The sequence below is a fragment of the Mustela nigripes genome, unplaced genomic scaffold, assembly GCF_022355385.1.
Source record: "Mustela nigripes isolate SB6536 unplaced genomic scaffold, MUSNIG.SB6536 HiC_scaffold_76, whole genome shotgun sequence".
Lineage (NCBI taxonomy): Eukaryota > Metazoa > Chordata > Mammalia > Carnivora > Mustelidae > Mustela > Mustela nigripes.
The window spans coordinates 211,858-229,057 of NW_026739491.1; the positions used below are offsets into that span (position 1 = coordinate 211,858).

Here is a 17,200-nt window from a genome sequence, read left to right on the forward strand (position 1 = left end):
AGCAGCAGCTCGTGCTGGAGGCAGTGGCAAAAAGGTAGAAAAGCAGTGTTAACTGAACTAGGACATGATTCAGGGCAATCCAGGAGCAAGTTAAAAATTGGATTTATTTTGAAGAGCTTGCATCAGTAGCCATTTTGCTTATCCAAATGTGAGTACAAAGAGAAGCTTACTTGGGGGTTCTTACTAAATAAAATGACATTCTTTCCAAAAGGGCCTCTGAATATGTTTAGCAGCCTATCTATACAAGACTCTACATTATAAGTACCTCCACCAAATCCTGTGAGATTTAAAAGAGTAAATCTGATTCAGGAGTTGTGAGGTGGCTTTTATTACTAGAGAGAATTTTCTTAAAGTCAATCTATAGCACTTGTGTGGAAGCATACTTTGTTTATCTCAAGATATATAGATAAATTTATCTCATTTCATTCCTGAATGAAGTTTTACATTTAATAAAAGGTATCCTTCAGCCTTTTGATTTGGGTCTTTTTTTTCCTTGAGAATCTGTGGCTCTAATAAGGGCAGTGTTCTCTACTTACTGGTGGTAAATCCTGGGAAGCATTTATAGTAAGACCTGTTGGATGAGCTATTGTGAAGTGACAGCCTAGTCTGTGGCTCCCCATTACATGAACACATACAGTAACTCATTTATTATGGAATTGTAGGTGTGTGTTTCTAAGATTTTATTTATTTATCTGAGAGAGCGTGAGTGTAAGAGAGGAGAGAAGGAAGAGGGCGGGACGGGGAGGGAGAGGGAGAAGCAGACTCCCTGCTGAGTGGGGCAGCCTGACGTAGGGCCTGATCTTTGGATGCTGGGATCGTGACCTGAGCCAAAGGCACATGGAGTCTCCTAGGCACCCCAACACCAGATACGGAATTTTCTAGGTTACATATTCTCCTCTCCAGTTAATTCATGGATTCCTACCTCAGGTCAGTTCTTCTCACTAAGACTAAGAACCAGAACTCTTGTGAACCAGCTCGGTTGTAGGCAGAACTCCTTTTAGATCAAGAACGGTAGCGTCCTATATGGAGTAACATTCCATACTCTGAGATGAGCCAACATCGACTTTGAATGAAGAAAAATTTATTTTTTGGAAGCAGGATTTTTAAATTAATTCTTTTGAATTCTCATCAAGTTCCAAAGAGTAAACATTTTTAGCCACCTGAACTGCACTAGGTGAAGTAAGTGTGGGGTTAGTGGAGGAGAGAGGAGACTTAACATTTATGGAGTGCCTTCTGTATACCACCAGATAATATTTGAGCCTTGGATCATGGGTTGGGTAGCATTACTTTCATTTTCATTTTCAGAGGATGCTGAGGCTCTTGGAGGATATGTGACTATTACTCAGTTATTTAGCAAATAGATATGAAAATAAAATTGGTACCCGTGACTGGAAGACCTCACAGTTCATGCCTTCTCAAATGCGCTCACGAAAGAGAGTGAAAGTAACATTTGACATTACATCAATAAGTTGGTTTCTTCAGAGTCCCGTTTCTCAATGTGTGATTTCTATTAGCTCTGTGTGTACTTCCGTCGTCCTGAGCACAGCAGAACAACGAGGTCTGTCTTCTGTCACTTTGTAGCTCTGTTCACTGTGCATTTTTTGTGGGTGTTTTTAATGTGGTGACCATTAACTATTAACCAAGGCGTTAAATTCCATGATGATCATATTCATTTTCTTTCCATTTTAATAAGATGGATTTTTATTTATCACTGTTTAAAACATTTTGCAACATAAACACTTCTGTCTGAAATTATGAAGTATCACTTTGTAATTAAAAGTCACAAAATCAGTGATATTTAAAGAGTATATAACATTATGGTATGAAACATGTATTATTATTTGTACCTAAGGGTCTAAAAAGGAGTCATTATTGATTTATAGAAGGAGAACTGATTAAGGAACATTCAGCCAGCTCCAGAACAACATTGGAATTTTTATTGTGGGATTATTGTGTTGACTCTGTATCATCTCTTAGATGGTCTCATGATTGCTTAACATGATTCTGGTCTAAATTTCATATCAGACTGGGACGGGGGGAAGAGTTTGAATAGGTGGTGTCATAAAGTGCTCTAATCTTAATTGCCATGCTATAATTTTCCTTCTCTCTATTTATGTTTTTTTCTCTAGGAGAAAAATTCAAGGTGGAAACAAGAACCATTGCTGTTGACTTTGCATCAGAAGATATTTATGATAAAATTAAAACAAGCTTGGCAGGTCTTAAAATTGGTGTTTTAGGTTTGTATCTTTGCCACATTTATAGCTTCATCTTGCACTTTCTTATTTCACTTTTACTATGACTGTATGCTTTCTTTTTAGATCTTAGGTATCCAGTCAGTAAAATGAGTAGTGAGAAGAAAATTGTCTTTTTATTACAATTGATTGTGAGATGACATTATATACATTTGGGTCTTTGTTTTTAGTTGTGTTTTAATGACTTTTTACAGTTTTGGTTATTTTCTCTGTCTGCTTTATTTTCTGTCTCTCATTCTCTTTTGTATAGATGTATGTATTTTTAAAGATTTGTTTATTTGAGAGACAGAGAGAGGAAGAGCATGTGCATGCATGTGTGGGAGAGGGGCCGAGGTAGAGGGAGAGAATCTCAAGCAGAACTTCCCACAGAGCTCAGAGCACGATGGAGGGCTCGGTCCTGGGACCCTGAGATCATGACCTGAGCCAAAATCAAGAGCCGGCTGCTTAACTGACTGTGTCACCCAAGTGCCCCTCTTTTGTGTATATTTAGATATGGTTATAACATAATAATTATTTAAGGTGGGTGATGCTGACCCTTTTTGATAGTTGAAGAAATGAAGGCTAAGGGAAGTGTTTCTCAGCTTTCTGTTTGTTAACTACCCTCCTCTTATCGAAAGAGGCTTTTTCAACATTATTTTCCTCTCATCTTCCCTCTCATGAAATTTTTATTTTTAAGATTTTATTTATTTATTTGACACAGAGAGAGAGAGATCACAAGTAGGCAGAGAGGCAGGCAGGGGGGTGCTGTGTGAAGCAGGCTCCCCGCCGAGCAGAGAGTCTGACTCGGGGGGCTTGATCCCAGGACCCTGGGTTCAAGACCTGAGCCGAAGAGAGAGGCCTTAACGACTGAGCCACCCAGGCGCCCCCTCTCATGAAATTTTAACACCACAGGTACACTGTATGTCTTCTCTCTGTGCTTTGACAGACAAAGCATAAGATCTCACACTGCCCACCCCTGAACCAGTTTTAGTACTCTGGCAATGAGCTCACCAAAGCTGCGAACACGTGGCCGAGAGACTTGTCTAAGGTCTCATGAGAACTGAGTGATACAGTTGGGGATTCTGTTTGTTTTTCCTAAGTCTGCTCCTCCCTTTTGTTACACCTCAGCCATGTTTCTCTTTCTTTCATTATGAAAAACCAGTGCTTTTGCTGAGGTGGGACAAGTGTTGGAAATTATTATGGAAAAGATTCACCAGATTTTAAGGGGAAATGGGGGCTTTGGAAAGTTACCCACCATTTTTTGAGTCCTTTCCAGAAAGAAACAGCATCTAGTTTGGAAAAAAGTTGCTTCTTCGCTAAATCTCTTTATCCCACTGGCTAAATTGGTGTTAACCTGGTAATTTGCCATCGTTTTCTTTTGAGGGATTATCAAAGGAGGGAAATAAAGAGAAAATATTTTTTTTTAAAGTTTCCTAACATTTCTTTAGTCAAGACCTTACCTCCCTTCTTCATTCTATAAAAGAATGGTCTTTTATGTAATTTCTGCCTAAGGCAAGAAAAGAAACGAGTTAAATGCACATAGCCTACTTCCGTAACCTTGGACCTGCAGTTCCTCCTGACTTTGACATGCTATCTGCTTCCGCTCCTGCCTGGTCTGTTTCACATAGCCCCGTGCCCTTCCTACCCACCCTGCTACTTTCCCGCTTCTGGGAGAGCCCGTGGCAAAAGGTGAATGGAGACACGGGCTTGATTTTTGCCTCTGTATCTACATGTTCTTCTCAAAATACATGTATTCCTGGACTCTTTTACAAGTTCTTCTTCTTTAGCCTAGTTCTAGCGAGGCTAGAGTAACATCTATAAAGCTCTTGACTTCTTAAAATTTCCTCATCAGTAGCAGCTGTAAGTCCATCCGTCTCACCCCTTTCAAACTAGTCATGTGATGACTGGACTGGGGGATGAAGGCTGGCTTATGCATGGAGGTAGATTGCGGATCCCTAAGAAGAAGAAACGAGACTTATCTTGAACTTGTAATCTTGGAGAATGATTTTCTTTCAGAAATAGCTCATGATTGTTATAAGCTTTGCATAACTTTTAGCTTCTTTTCACTGGGTAACTTTGAAACTGCGGATACTCTGGGACTGTGACATTGAAGATGGAAAATGTCAGGCATCTTTTTCCCAGAGGGCTGGAGGATTATAAAAGGCATTCTTCAGCTGGTCTTTTCCCGACTCAACGTGTAGAAAGTTTAGATCGTGTAGAAAGTAGAGATCTGTCAAGGATGAGAGTACAGGGCACATGGTTCCCAAGCACTTTTTCCCCACTTCTAGAATCCTAGGACTCGTATCAGCACATCCGCGCTGCCTTGAGACTTGAAGACTGATGTTTTCCAGCCCTCATATACAAGTGGAACCATTGTTTCGTAATTCAGCTCCTTAGTAAATTGTAACATGGGGCTAGCAGTTTGTACCCTCTTTACTCACTCATTCATTCATTCACTCATCCATTCGTGAAAAAACTAGAGACACAGCAATGAACAGGAAGGTGCCTGACCTCATGTAGTATGATGTCTAATAGGAAAGACAGCACTTCTGAGAAGGGCAGGGCAGGATATAATAAGAATGTAAAGGAAAGAGGGGATTGATACAGGGTAAGTGATGGTGACCTGGCCCTGTCACTGGGGTAGGAGAAAGGAGGAGTCCAGAAGTATTTAGGAAGTAAATGAAGTAGAATTTCACAAGAGATTGTGGGATGAAGGAGAAGAGAGAAGTCATGGGCAACTTTGAGGTTTCTGACTTGAGAACCTAGTTAATGGGGCCATTTACTGAAATGGGGACTCCTGGGACAATCTTTTTCGGAATGAGGATCATTTAAATTTGGGGTTCCTCCAGAATGTCCGAGTGGGATTGTTAAGTTGGTAGTGGGTATATGGATCTAGGTTTTATTTATGTATTATAGGGATCTCTTTCTCTCTCTCTCTCTTTTAAGTTCATTTATTTTTTACTTATCTCTGCAGCCACTGTGGGGCTCAGACTCACAACCCTAAGGGCAAGAGTCACATGCTCTATCAACTGAGCCAGCTAGGTGTCCTGGATCTAGGTATTAGTAGAGCTTTTAATAGGAGAGAGAGTTTGGAGAGTATCATTGAAGCATCGAGACAGGAGATCATCCAAGGGGAATATAAAGAAAACTGAGGACAGAGCTCTTTTAGTTCCCTTCCTTGTCATCAAAGGCTGCCTAGAATATATAGCATGAAGGAGGGATAGTTTTTTGCACAAGTTCAACACTGTCTGATTGAAATATAGAAGTAAAACATGAGCCACGTGTGTAATTTGAACATCTAGTAGCCACGTTTTTCAAAATAAATAATAACATAATTTTAATAATGTATTTTATTTTAACCTGCTGTATCTAAAATATCACTTTAGCATGTAATCCATATAAAATTATTATTATTTTAAAATTTGCATTATAGAGGTCCTGGAAGGAGAAGCATATAAAAATTTATTAAAATACTTTGCATTCATTTTCTCATACTAAGTCTTCTAATCTCATGTGTATTGTACGCTGACAGCATATCTCAATTAAGATTGGCCACATTTTAAGTGTTTAGTAGCCATATGTGCCCAGTGAGGGACAATTTTGCTCTAGGTCACATGGGCTGTCTTCTCAATCTCAATTTGTGTAGGAGAACCGTAGTTTCTACACTTTTCTTATGCTTTAACCTGGTTTTCGGCCAGGAGCAGTTTTGCACTGTCTGGTCATGTCCAGAGACATTTCTAGCTGTCACTAATTGAGGGAGGAGGTGGGAGAAGTTTTGTTGGCCCCGAGTGGGTAAAGATCAGAGGTGCTGTTAAACACCCTGCAATGTATGGGGCAGACCCCACCCCCCAGCAAAGCCTCAGCCTGAAATCTCAATAGTGGTGAAGTTGAGAGACCCTGCATTCAAGTTTTACTATAATCAAACTGTTCTGATTGAATACTGATATTCTCTCTCTCTCTCTCTCTCTCTCTCACACACACACACACACACACACACACACACAACTTTGTTTTAAATTTCTGTTTGGTGACAAATCAATAATAAAAATAATTGTAGGGAGGCCTGGGTGGCTCAGTTGTTAAGTGTCTGCCTTCGGCTTGGGTCCTGATCCCAAGGCCCTGGGATCTAACCCTACATTGAGCTCTCTGCTCAGTCAAGAGCCTGTTTCTCCCGCTCCCTCTGCTGCTCCCCCTGCTTGTGCTTGCTCTCTCTCTCTCTCTCACTGTCTCTTTCTCCATGTCAAATAAATAAATAAATAAAATCTTTAAAAACAAATTGTATCTAATGTTTATATGATCCTTTTGAGTCTGTAGTTCTGTTTTCACATACGTTGCCTTATTAACTGGCTGTATGCTTACTTCTCTTCCTACTCTACCACAACTGTCTTCTTACTCATAATTATTGACAATTATTAGCAGATACACTTATATTGCATCATAATTTTAATTTGTTAAGGTTTTTGAGGGATCTATTAAAGACACCTTAAATGTAAATAAATATAAACACATTTATGAGCTTCGTTTTATCACCAGGCCATATTTGAACTCTAATCTTACAGTTCCTTCTCTATTCTGGACATAACACTATAGAACTCATCTGGGAGGGTGTGTCTAATATCTTTTTCTTAGGATTCCCTGGGTATATAGCTCCTCCACCTCCTCCCCCCCAGCCAGATCCCACATCCCTCCATCTCTGTCTCGTAAGGGGGAAATAATATTTCCATTTAATGCCAGTCTCACTTTTCTAACATTTTCTAAAATAGTAAACACGTAGATTGATTCCTAGTAAGACCTTGCAATCTATATGAAGGCATAGGAAGTTTTTTTTTCTACTGAGTATTAATGAAACCAGTAATGATAAAAGGAAAACTAAGTCACCAAGCCGTACTCTATTTGAATAACATTAACCACTGAAGTATATAGTCAGTGCTTAATAAAATGAGTATTGTCAAAATTACAAAGGAAAATGCTAAAGCCCTTTGTCATGAAAGAAACGTCAAGTTTTCAGTAAGATAAGTGGAGAGAAAATGGCTATGCACTGTCTGAATTTATACAGAAAGGTCACAGGAACTTGATAAGACCATAAATGCTAAAGGTGGAGAAGTTGGATTCTTGACTCTGTTAGTAAAATAAGTAAGCATCTGCTGTCTTCTTTCAGGCAAATGCCAAGAAACAGATTTGAGAAAGCTTAGAAAACTTGAACTATTTAGAGAAAATGACATCAATACTGCTTTGAGTAAGCAAACAATAGGTTAACAAAATGCGATTGCTATAATGTTGACTTGATTCCTCCGGAGAGAGTCTCCTGGGTGCTCCAAATGCGTTTGGAGGACTTCGCACAATACATTGCAGGAGGCGTAGTTTACCAAGGCCAAAAGAGTAGCCTTGGATTTGAAGTATGCCACAAACAGTACTTTGTCAAGTTCCCCTAGTATGACTTTTTTAACCTTTAAAAAGTGACATTCTTTATTCTAGAAGAAAAATAAAAAGGTCCTCTTGGAAAAAATAGTTATTTAGTTTGTGATTCATTAAAAAAAAATCAATTATTGCTTTATTCAAACTCTTCATGCATCCTAGACCCAGATTTTCCACAGGGAATGGATAAAGCATACTGTCGTGCTTGTGTCTGTTGCAAAATCAAGAGGATCCGTTGATACGGGCTGATGTGATGCTGGGCTGCCATTACCGTATTCAGAACTGTCTGTTACCTAGTGACTTTTTTCTATCCGAACACAGTGCCATAATTTTATTAAGAGGCATCATTTTTTAAAAAGATTTTTATTTATTTGAGAGAGAGATAAGTAGGGAGCATGGCAGGGTGGGGGGTAGGGCAGAGGAAGAGGGACAAGCCACCTCCCCGCTGAGCAGGGAGCTGGACATGGGGCTCCATCCCAAGGATCCCAGGATCATGACCTGAGCCCAAGGCAGACATTTAACTGACTAAGCCACCCAGGTGCCCAAAGAGGCATCATTTTAATAGTATAGTATTAACAAAAGTTTAGACATAGTATAGATAATAACAATAGTATAGATAATAAAATAGTATAGATCTAACATAGTATAGATAATAAGAGTCAGTTCATTGTAAAAAAATGATTGATTATAAAAGCTGGACTAGAACTTACTATTCTCTTTCTTCCGATACCCTTTGTAATTGAATACTTGCTCCACTTACATATTTGATAGATTATTTTTTTATTAGTGTCCTTCCTTTTTCTTTGGTTAAATGCAATTTTTTTTTTAACATTTAGAATACAGAGATCTCTTCCTTATAGTTCAGTCCCCAGCATATCAAAGGAAGAGGTGTAGGTGTAGGCTGAGGAGACAGAGCCAAGGGGGTGGAGGAACCGGGTTGAGGAAGACTCTCCTGGGCTCTCTGGAAAGGAAGGAAATTGTTAGGAGTGATGCAGCTTCCTGGTCCCAGCTGATGAAGAAGTTACAGGTAGAAGAGTCTTGCTTCTTCAGCGGACTTAGAAATTTATAAAGCTGCTTGTTACCTCCTTGCTTTCCTCAGGAACTTTACTAATTAGAAATTAGCTCGCATGGTCACCTGGTTGGGTGGCTCAGTCCACTGAGGGTCTGACTCTTGATTCTGGCTCAGGTCATGATCCTCAGGATTATGAGATCAAGCCTCAGAGTCTGCTTAAGATTCTCTCTCTTTAGCTCTGCCCCACAACCCCCACTCCCGGCTCTCACATGCTTTCTCTCTATATATCTTTTAAAAAAAAAGAAATAAAGCTTTACGTTTGCTTTTTAAATGTCTCTGAAGCAGGCTCCTGGGTGTTTCATTTGGTTAAATGTCTCCCTTCAGCTCAGGTCATGATCCTGGGGTCCTGGGATTGAGCCCTGCATTGGGCACCCTGCTCAGCAAGGAGTCTGCTTCTCTCTCTCCCTCTGGTCCTCCCCCCTGCTTGTGCTCTCACTCTCTGTCTCTCAAATGAATAGATAAAATATCTTAAAAAAAAAAAAAAAGATAAAATGTCTAGGAAAGGGCCAGTGACATCTTCATTTACATCTTACTGGGATTATTACATTCGGTTTATTACTGGTTTACTTGCTGAATCAGTCCTGTGGAGGAAATGACTATTGTAGTTGGTGAAAGATGTGGAAAAATCATTTTGAAATGGAAAAGGAGAGACTTGCAGAGGAAACTGTCATGGTAAGTTGGTGGTCAGTGGGGTGCAGAGAAAGGGAGAAAGAATAGAAGGACAAAATAAAGTTAGTTGAGAGAGCACCAAAGATAAATTTCATGTGTTTAGAAATACGACCCACCTTTCCTCCTACCACTGCACCCATATAGCTCAGGTATAAAATGGCTCAGGCTCAATGTTAGGTGAGGTCTGCAGAAAAGGCTCGCAGGAGTGTGATGGGATAATAGTTTGCAGACAGGGTGGAACTTCTTATACCAGGATATGATTCTTGTGCCCTCTAGGGTTTAAGACACATCCGAAACATCCCTTTTGTAATGCAATCAAGTAATCAAGTAATCCACAAGTTCAAGGGCACAGTCCCCAATAAGAGTGCCCCTACCTACTTTAGACACCTACAGCAAGTTCAGCAGTCCCTAGGCCACCTGTACTTCTGATCAGCTGGCTACCGATTTGGGGGTTCCCATGGCTCCTTCAGGTTTGATAATTTGCTAGAACATCTTCTAGAACTTGGGAAAGCACTATACTCACAGTTTAACTATGAGGGATAGGAATTAATATTAGCTAAATATAGAGACACACAGGACAAGTTCTGAAAGAGTTCTGAACTCTGTGCTTGGTGGAGTTAGGATACATCACCCTCCCTGCACACTGATTGATGTTCACCAACCAAGAAACTCAAAAGAGTTTTTATTGGGGTTTCAATATGTAGACATGATTAATTGAATCACTGACTCTGTGATTGAACTTAGTTTCCAGTCCCCCTCCCTTTTCACAGGTTGGTCTGGCTCAAAGCCTTAATCTTCTATTCACACAGTTGGTCTTTTGGGTGACCAAACCCCATCTTGATTCATCTCGTTAACATAAACTCAAGTGTGGTCCAGAGGCCCACTATGAATAACAAAGAAACCCCTGTCATCCTGGAAATTGCAAGGGTTTAGAACCACCCCAGGGATCCAAGACAAATACTACACACCTTTTTTGTTTCCTATTTGTCAACAGATTTCTGTGCCAGTTCATTGAACAAGTAAAATTCCAGAGATACAATAGTAAATAAAGCTGATACTATTTGTTTTCATGGAAGACAGCTTCTGAAGAAGCATTTGGGAATGTTTTGCAAATACCGAAAGACTGTTACTGAGGAAGTGGAGAGTGTCAGAGATGGTTTCTGGAAAGTATCATTTAAGTGGAGGCCTACAGGCTGATCAGCTCTGGGAGAAGAGATATGGGAAGGGTTCCCAGGCAGAAGAAAATCCTGAAGGCAAATGTGCTTGGCTGGTTGGAGGAACTGATGGAAGACCTGTAAATCTAGAGTGTGGACCATAAAAGGGGACAGTGGCCAGTCAGGAGACTGAGCAGGGCCAGATCATGAGAGGCTTAGAAAATCAGCTAATAAGTGCGGGCTTAATGGAAGGACAGTGTAGATACTGCCTACTTGTGCCTACTTCTAGCATCATACTAGAATTTTAGAGAGATTATTCTGACTTCCAAGTGGAAGTTGGCAAGAATTAATAAAAGGAGATCAATGAGCTTCTTTTAGCAACAAAACATAAGATGATGGTGGTAACTTCAGGATGTGGGTGATGGGAATAGTTAGAAGTAGATTGACTGGCAGAGATGTTTAGGAAATAGAAACAGGACCAATGTCTACCGGGATGAGGGAGGGTCCTCATCAGTGCTTTTGTCTGATAGGAGTGACCAATAATGGTAGTAACAGTAGCCTCTGCTTGTTTTCCCGTCATTATTGCCAACATCCTCAAGTACTTTTATATGTCAGCTCCATGCTAATGAATCTCATGCAATCCTCAACAATACTGTAAGGTAGGCATCTCTGTTTTTGTGCCCATTTTATGGACAAGAAACAGACTTAGGGAGGTTAAAAACATTGTCCAGGATTTGCAAGTAGTAATTAGCTACTTGCAGGTTCTGACTTGAACAACTGTATGCTGTTTGCCAAAGACAAGAAATCCTGGATCAGGAGCAAATTCCCTAAAGAATATGATGATTTCATTTTGGGATATGTTAAACTTGAGAGAGCGGTAGAAAAATCCAAGTGGAGATTCAAGTAGACCTTTGGATCTCTGGTGATTGCACACTCCTTCATGTTGAATGAGATTGAAGTCTGGTGTCACCAAACATGGCAAATGGAATTGATACATGGATTTTATTTTTTTAATTTTTTTTTAGACTAGGAGACTCATCCGGAACATTGTAAGGCTAAGCATAGTGCCTTCTAGTTCCGTTAGTAGATGTGTTGGATGAAATTGGATTTCTAGAGTGAGATTAAGGCATAGAGTTCAAATGTATCTCCTTTCACTAGAAAAGCACTAATGGTACTAATTAAAACAGAACCTTTGATTTAAAACCGGGTAATTAGCTGTGATCTCAGAAATGCAAATAGAACCGTAATTCAAGAAATTGATGAATGTTCCTCCTGTTCACTAAGATTTAACTACCAAACTGTCATTCTTCTTTCCTGCTCTCTTCCAAGTTTATGGATGGCAGATCTTACCTAGTTTTGTAATGAGGATCACATAGCAATTTATAATTAAGCAGTGGAAACGAAATGTTCTGTTGTGTTGCTTTCTACTCAGTCTTAACTTTTCAATTTCTGATTAAAGGCACTGCAAATTTAAAGCCTTGTAAACTCTCTTTTATTTAGAAATTGCTACTCACAAGTGTATGAAAACTGTAAAGTTTGCAAAATGTTTTACATGGTGTTCCAAATATCATCTGTCAGAGTATGAACATGTGCTAGCTACAGCAATATGTTAAGTAAGGCAAAGAAGGAACACTTTGCAAACTCTCTCTAGGCTGTCAGGCTAGATCCACTTGAAAGAAAGGAGAGAGGAACAACTGGTCTACCCTTAATCAGTACGAGCAGTTGCTCTGGCTAAACTGTGGCCTGGAGCGGGCTTTCTGTCTCTGCACTGTGCCGCTGTTCACATCTGATGAAAGCAGGGACCTTGCCAGTCCTGCTGCATCCCAGCATCTAGGATAGTGTCGGCTACAGAGTAGGTCAATAACCACCTGTTGAAAAAATGACCACACAAAAATAACAACTCTCCTTCCTCCATTTACTGACATACTGATATGTTCTGGGCATGGATTAAAGATTTGATACATAGCATCTCATTTGCTTAAATTATTAGCCCTATTTTATATATAAGGACATTGAGAAAACTGAGGCTCATTGAGATAAATCACTTGCCTCTTGCAGGAGCTGGTTGTAGGAGAGTCAGGGCTGAAACCCGGGTCTGTTGGACTCCAAGATCCAGAACTTGTTAGTTCAAAAGCTTATGACAGGGACACCTGGGTGGCTCAGTGGGTTAAGCATCTGCCTTCGGCTCAGGTCATGATCTCAGGATCCTGGGATCAAGCTCCGCATCTGGCTCTCTGCTCAACAGGGAGCCTGCTTCCTCCTCTCTCTTTCTGCCTGCCTTTTTGCCTACTTGTGATCTCTCCCTCTCTCTCTGTCAAATAAATAAGTAAAATCTTAAAAAAAAAAAAAAAGAGTTTATGACAGGAGAGGTTCCCCCCTACTTTTAGCATATACACTATTCCTGAAGTCTACATGTAAAAAATTCAGTCTGTTTTGAAATATAACAACATAGTACATTTTTCCCCCTAAACCATTTTATTAATGAACTGTAATAGGTTTTCCATTTGTCTAGTCTTTAGTTTGAGTGCTAGAACTGGGTTAGTATATATCACTATAAATGTGACGAAATTATCTTAACATTTGTATTTTGATATGATGAGCCGGAAATTCAGAATACTATGCATTATTTGTCATGTATTGGGAAGCCCAGCTATTAAGTGATGTACTTTTAAAGATTTTATTTATTTATTTGACAGACACAGATCACAAGTAGGCAGAGAGGCAGGCACAGAGAAAGGAGGAAGCCGGCTCCCTGCTGAGCAGAGAGCCCCAATGCGGAGCCTGATCCCAGGACCCTGGGATCATGACCTGAGCGGAAGGCAGAGGGTTTCACCCACTGAGCCACCCAGGCGCCCCAAGTGATGTACTTTTATGCCACCTTAATTTCTTAAGCCTCTGGTTAATCTGGAAAAAGCAGGTTAGAGGTGTTCTGTGGTGTGGTTGTTGCTTGTATCGGTTAGTATTGTGTTCAAGTGGATTTTTATTTTTTAGTAATTTATTGTTTGCCCTTCCCTCATGCCCAACCCAGACACCAAATATCTGATTTTCTAATGACATCATTGTCTCAAAAACAGCTGGTTTTGGTAAAGGGTTCTAAGTTCAATAAGGTCAGAAACAGCAGCAAGTGAATTTAGAAGAAACAAATCTTGTGAATGTTCTTTTTTTTTTTAATATTTTATTTATTTATTTGACAGAGATCACAAGTAGGCAGAGAGGCAGGCAGAGAGAGAGGAAGGGAAGCAGACTCCCTGCTGAGCAGAGAGCCCAGTGTGGGACCCTGGGATGATGACCTGACCCGAAGGCAGATGCTTAACCCACTGGGCCACCCAGGTGCCCTGTGAATGTTCTTTTTAAGTAGGAGATGTGGAAATGGTTTTTAGCAGTAGTACGATACAGAATATTTATATAACATTTCAGAATTATTCTGGATTTTGAGTCTTTAGAATACAATACTTTATCAGTGTTGGTATTTTCAGAAGTTCTGCATGGGGGTTTAGGGGGAGGCTGTGGAGGGCACTGCTGAGCTCAGTGCACTTGACAGTTCTTCCCAGTGAGGGCCCCTCTGTTAGGATTGTTGCTTTGCCCGCCGCCTCCTTCTTTTTCCACTTACCTTGTCCTTATCCTTGGTCTGTCGTGACCTCTGCACTGTTTGCTTCATCTCTTCTGTTGGACTGTTCTTATCTTAGAACTCCAATGAGAAACTGATGGGAAACATTTTATATCTGCTCATGATCCTGTAGTCATTGTTGGAGTTCTGGTTGGAATTCTGAGATTACATAGACATCCTTTGTTTTCGGAAAGACTCGGTGTCTTTCACATAAGTGAAAGGTTTTTGCGGGTCACCAAATAAAAAATTTTAAATCTGTCTCTGGTGTCTTACTTGAAGAATTAAAAAAATAAAATAAAAAATCCTCACTACTAAATAGATATTTAATGCCAATTTAAATGGGTGCCATTTAGAAGGGATCTTCAACCATCTAAATATTGTTGGAACAACTTGTGACATTATTTGGTTTGGTGAATTCTATAATGAATCTTGTAATATATAAAGATGCATTGCATGCACCCATTCGTAAGGAGACGACATTTTAATAGAAATATTTCCATCCTTCACTCCCACCCAAAGCCTGTTTTCTTCCTTTTCCAGTTCCCTGAAAGCTTTCTGTCTGCCATTTGGTTATTGCTGCCACCTTATGTCTCAAAATAAAATTGCAATGGGATTGGCTTTTTCGAAAGATTTGCACTAGCAAGCAATTTATGGAAATAGCTACTTGAGAGCAACAGTTGTTTTTTTCTGCACTCTGAAGTGATGGCCAAGGGTGGAGAGATTCTAGGTAGTGTATATTTCACTAGCAAAACAGGAAGGGATTTAAGAAGCCTTCTCCCTAGCATAGGACAAATTGCCTGTGTGACCTTGGCATGCACTTCTCCCTCATAAAACTGGGCTTAATGCTCTCAAAGATCTATTCCAGCTTTAATGTTTTGGGTTTTTTCTTCTTTCTGTGTGTAGTTTTGGATATAATAACATAGCCCTTATACATGATTCTGTTTATTTCTTTGGGCTAAAGTTCTCAGTGCTGAATGTGTTTTCCTTCAAAGAACTACGTTTAAGATTTTTTTTTTCTTTTTGACAGACAGAGATCACACGCAGGCAGAGAGGCAGGCAGAGAGAAGGGGGCGGGAAGCAGGCTCCCCGCTGAGCAGAGAGTCTGATGCGGGGTGTTCCCAGGACCCTAAGATCACAACCCAAGCAGAAGGCAGAGGCTTAACCCACTGAGCCACCCAGGAGCCCCTAGAACTTAGTTAAATAGATGTCTGCATTTTCATTGTGCAAGTAGGTAGTTTTGATAGCTCTCCTTTGCTTAATTAGAAACAGATCCATTATTAGTACAGCCTTAATCAGAGTGACATTTCCCTGCTTGCTTTGTTTTAGTGGGCTCTCTTGGCCCAACTTTGTACTTGCAGTGCATGTTAAGATGACAAAGTCAAGTGTGCTGGTTATAAAGTTCCCAGATTTAAAAAAAAAAAAAAATCCAAGTCTGGATTTTAAAAGACTTATGATTACACTCTCCAGTTTTCTTCTGCATTTCAAAACAGAGTGTTAATATTTCCATTGGCTAGAAAGAAATCTGAAGACAAAATTTTCTAGATCCAGGAGAGGGAAGGCAGATGGGGTTGGCTACAGATGATGGAATTTTTCTTCAGTCCTGAAGAATATTACAATTTGGCAAAGCATCTCCTGGAGGAGTCTGTTATTTTAAACTGACTTTGTAACAAATATTTTGTTTATTTGTAACATTTTAACAAATACTTTAGTTGTTTCTCTTAGTCACTCTGAGTTATTCATCCTTTATAATTCTGTCCATGGGTAAAGCGAAGTCAAGGGACCATAATGCCTCACCTTTAACTAATTTAGCCTTAATTGTCAAAAGGTCTTTTATGGAATCCATTCCTTGAACTTCTGTTGGGTAGAGAACCTGCTGAATAAAATAAAAATGGATTTGGACCTGCAGTTATCAATTATGTTTAGATATAATCCCTGCTCAAAGGGGCATGAATCATAATTAAGTACAGTTTGCTTTGCCATTGTCCTTTGTTTTCAGATTTTCAAATAAGCTTCAGTGATGTTGTTCAGTCCATCATGACCAGGTTAGGTTGTGCAAGTAAAATCCTGAGACTCACAACCTCAAGTGACTGGCTTACTGCTAAGTAGAGAACTCTTGCTGAGTTTTTTGAACTACCAATTTTGTTAGTCTATTGAAAAAGTTAGTGTTACTATTGTCAGGTTTATTTGGCACAGCTCCTTCTAAATTTTGCAGACTGATCATAGTTTCACTTTCTTTTTGTTACTGAAATCTTTCTTTTCTAAAACTTTAGTTTTATTAAACATCGCTACCAGATTTCTGTTTATTATCCAATTATTACTTTTTCTTTTTTTCTCTGAACTAAGTACTGGGTGAAGACATGGCGGCTTTAATGTAGTGGAAAGAACCTAGCCTCTGAAGTCAAATTTCGAAGTCCTAGTCTTCTTTATTCTATGACCTTTGGCAAGTTATTTAACTGCTATGAACTTTGGTTTCCTGCTATGTAGAAGGGAGATTATAATAGGAACTACCCAATAGGATTGTTATGGTGAGTCAATGTAGATAAGGTTATCCATTTCATTATTAGAAATTCCAGGATATTTTATGTATTTTCTTGATTCCTGCAAACGGATCCTTATTTTGAGTTTGTCTTTCTGGAACTATGGAAAACCATAGAGTATCTGAGTATTAATCATATCTCTAAATAAATTTAGATAAACAAAGTATATAAATTTTTTCTTGGCTTCTCGATTGTCTTGTAGTTCCAGGCTTAGGGGAGGTGGCTGAGGAGGGAAGATACAGAAAGACTAAAACATAGTGTTTCAGGGTTTATGATCTGGTGGGGATGGATGCTTCATTGGAGACATTTAGCCTTGCCCACTCTCTTGGCCTCCATGACAAAGCCTTCCCTCACTTCCTCATTAAGTTCAGACACCCATGGCACTCTGTATTTTGCAATGAAATAATTGTTTAATTCTTTTTCTTCAGTGCCTTTCTCTTTCTACAACATAGTATATTCCATGATACCAACAAACTGCCTTTTTTTTCCTGGTGTTTCTTAGTTCCTAGTGCATG

General features: G+C 39.6%; 1 protein-coding gene across 1 annotated transcript in view; it reads left to right on the forward strand.

The window, feature by feature from the left end:
- LOC132008188 (very-long-chain 3-oxoacyl-CoA reductase) overlaps positions 1–17,200 on the forward strand; it is a 160,672-nt gene that overhangs the window by 98,198 nt on the left and 45,274 nt on the right. Inside the window, exon 4 of the mRNA XM_059386604.1 lies at positions 2,130–2,237. Coding sequence (XP_059242587.1) covers positions 2,130–2,237 — 108 coding nt within the window. The remainder of the gene's footprint in view (positions 1–2,129; positions 2,238–17,200) is intronic.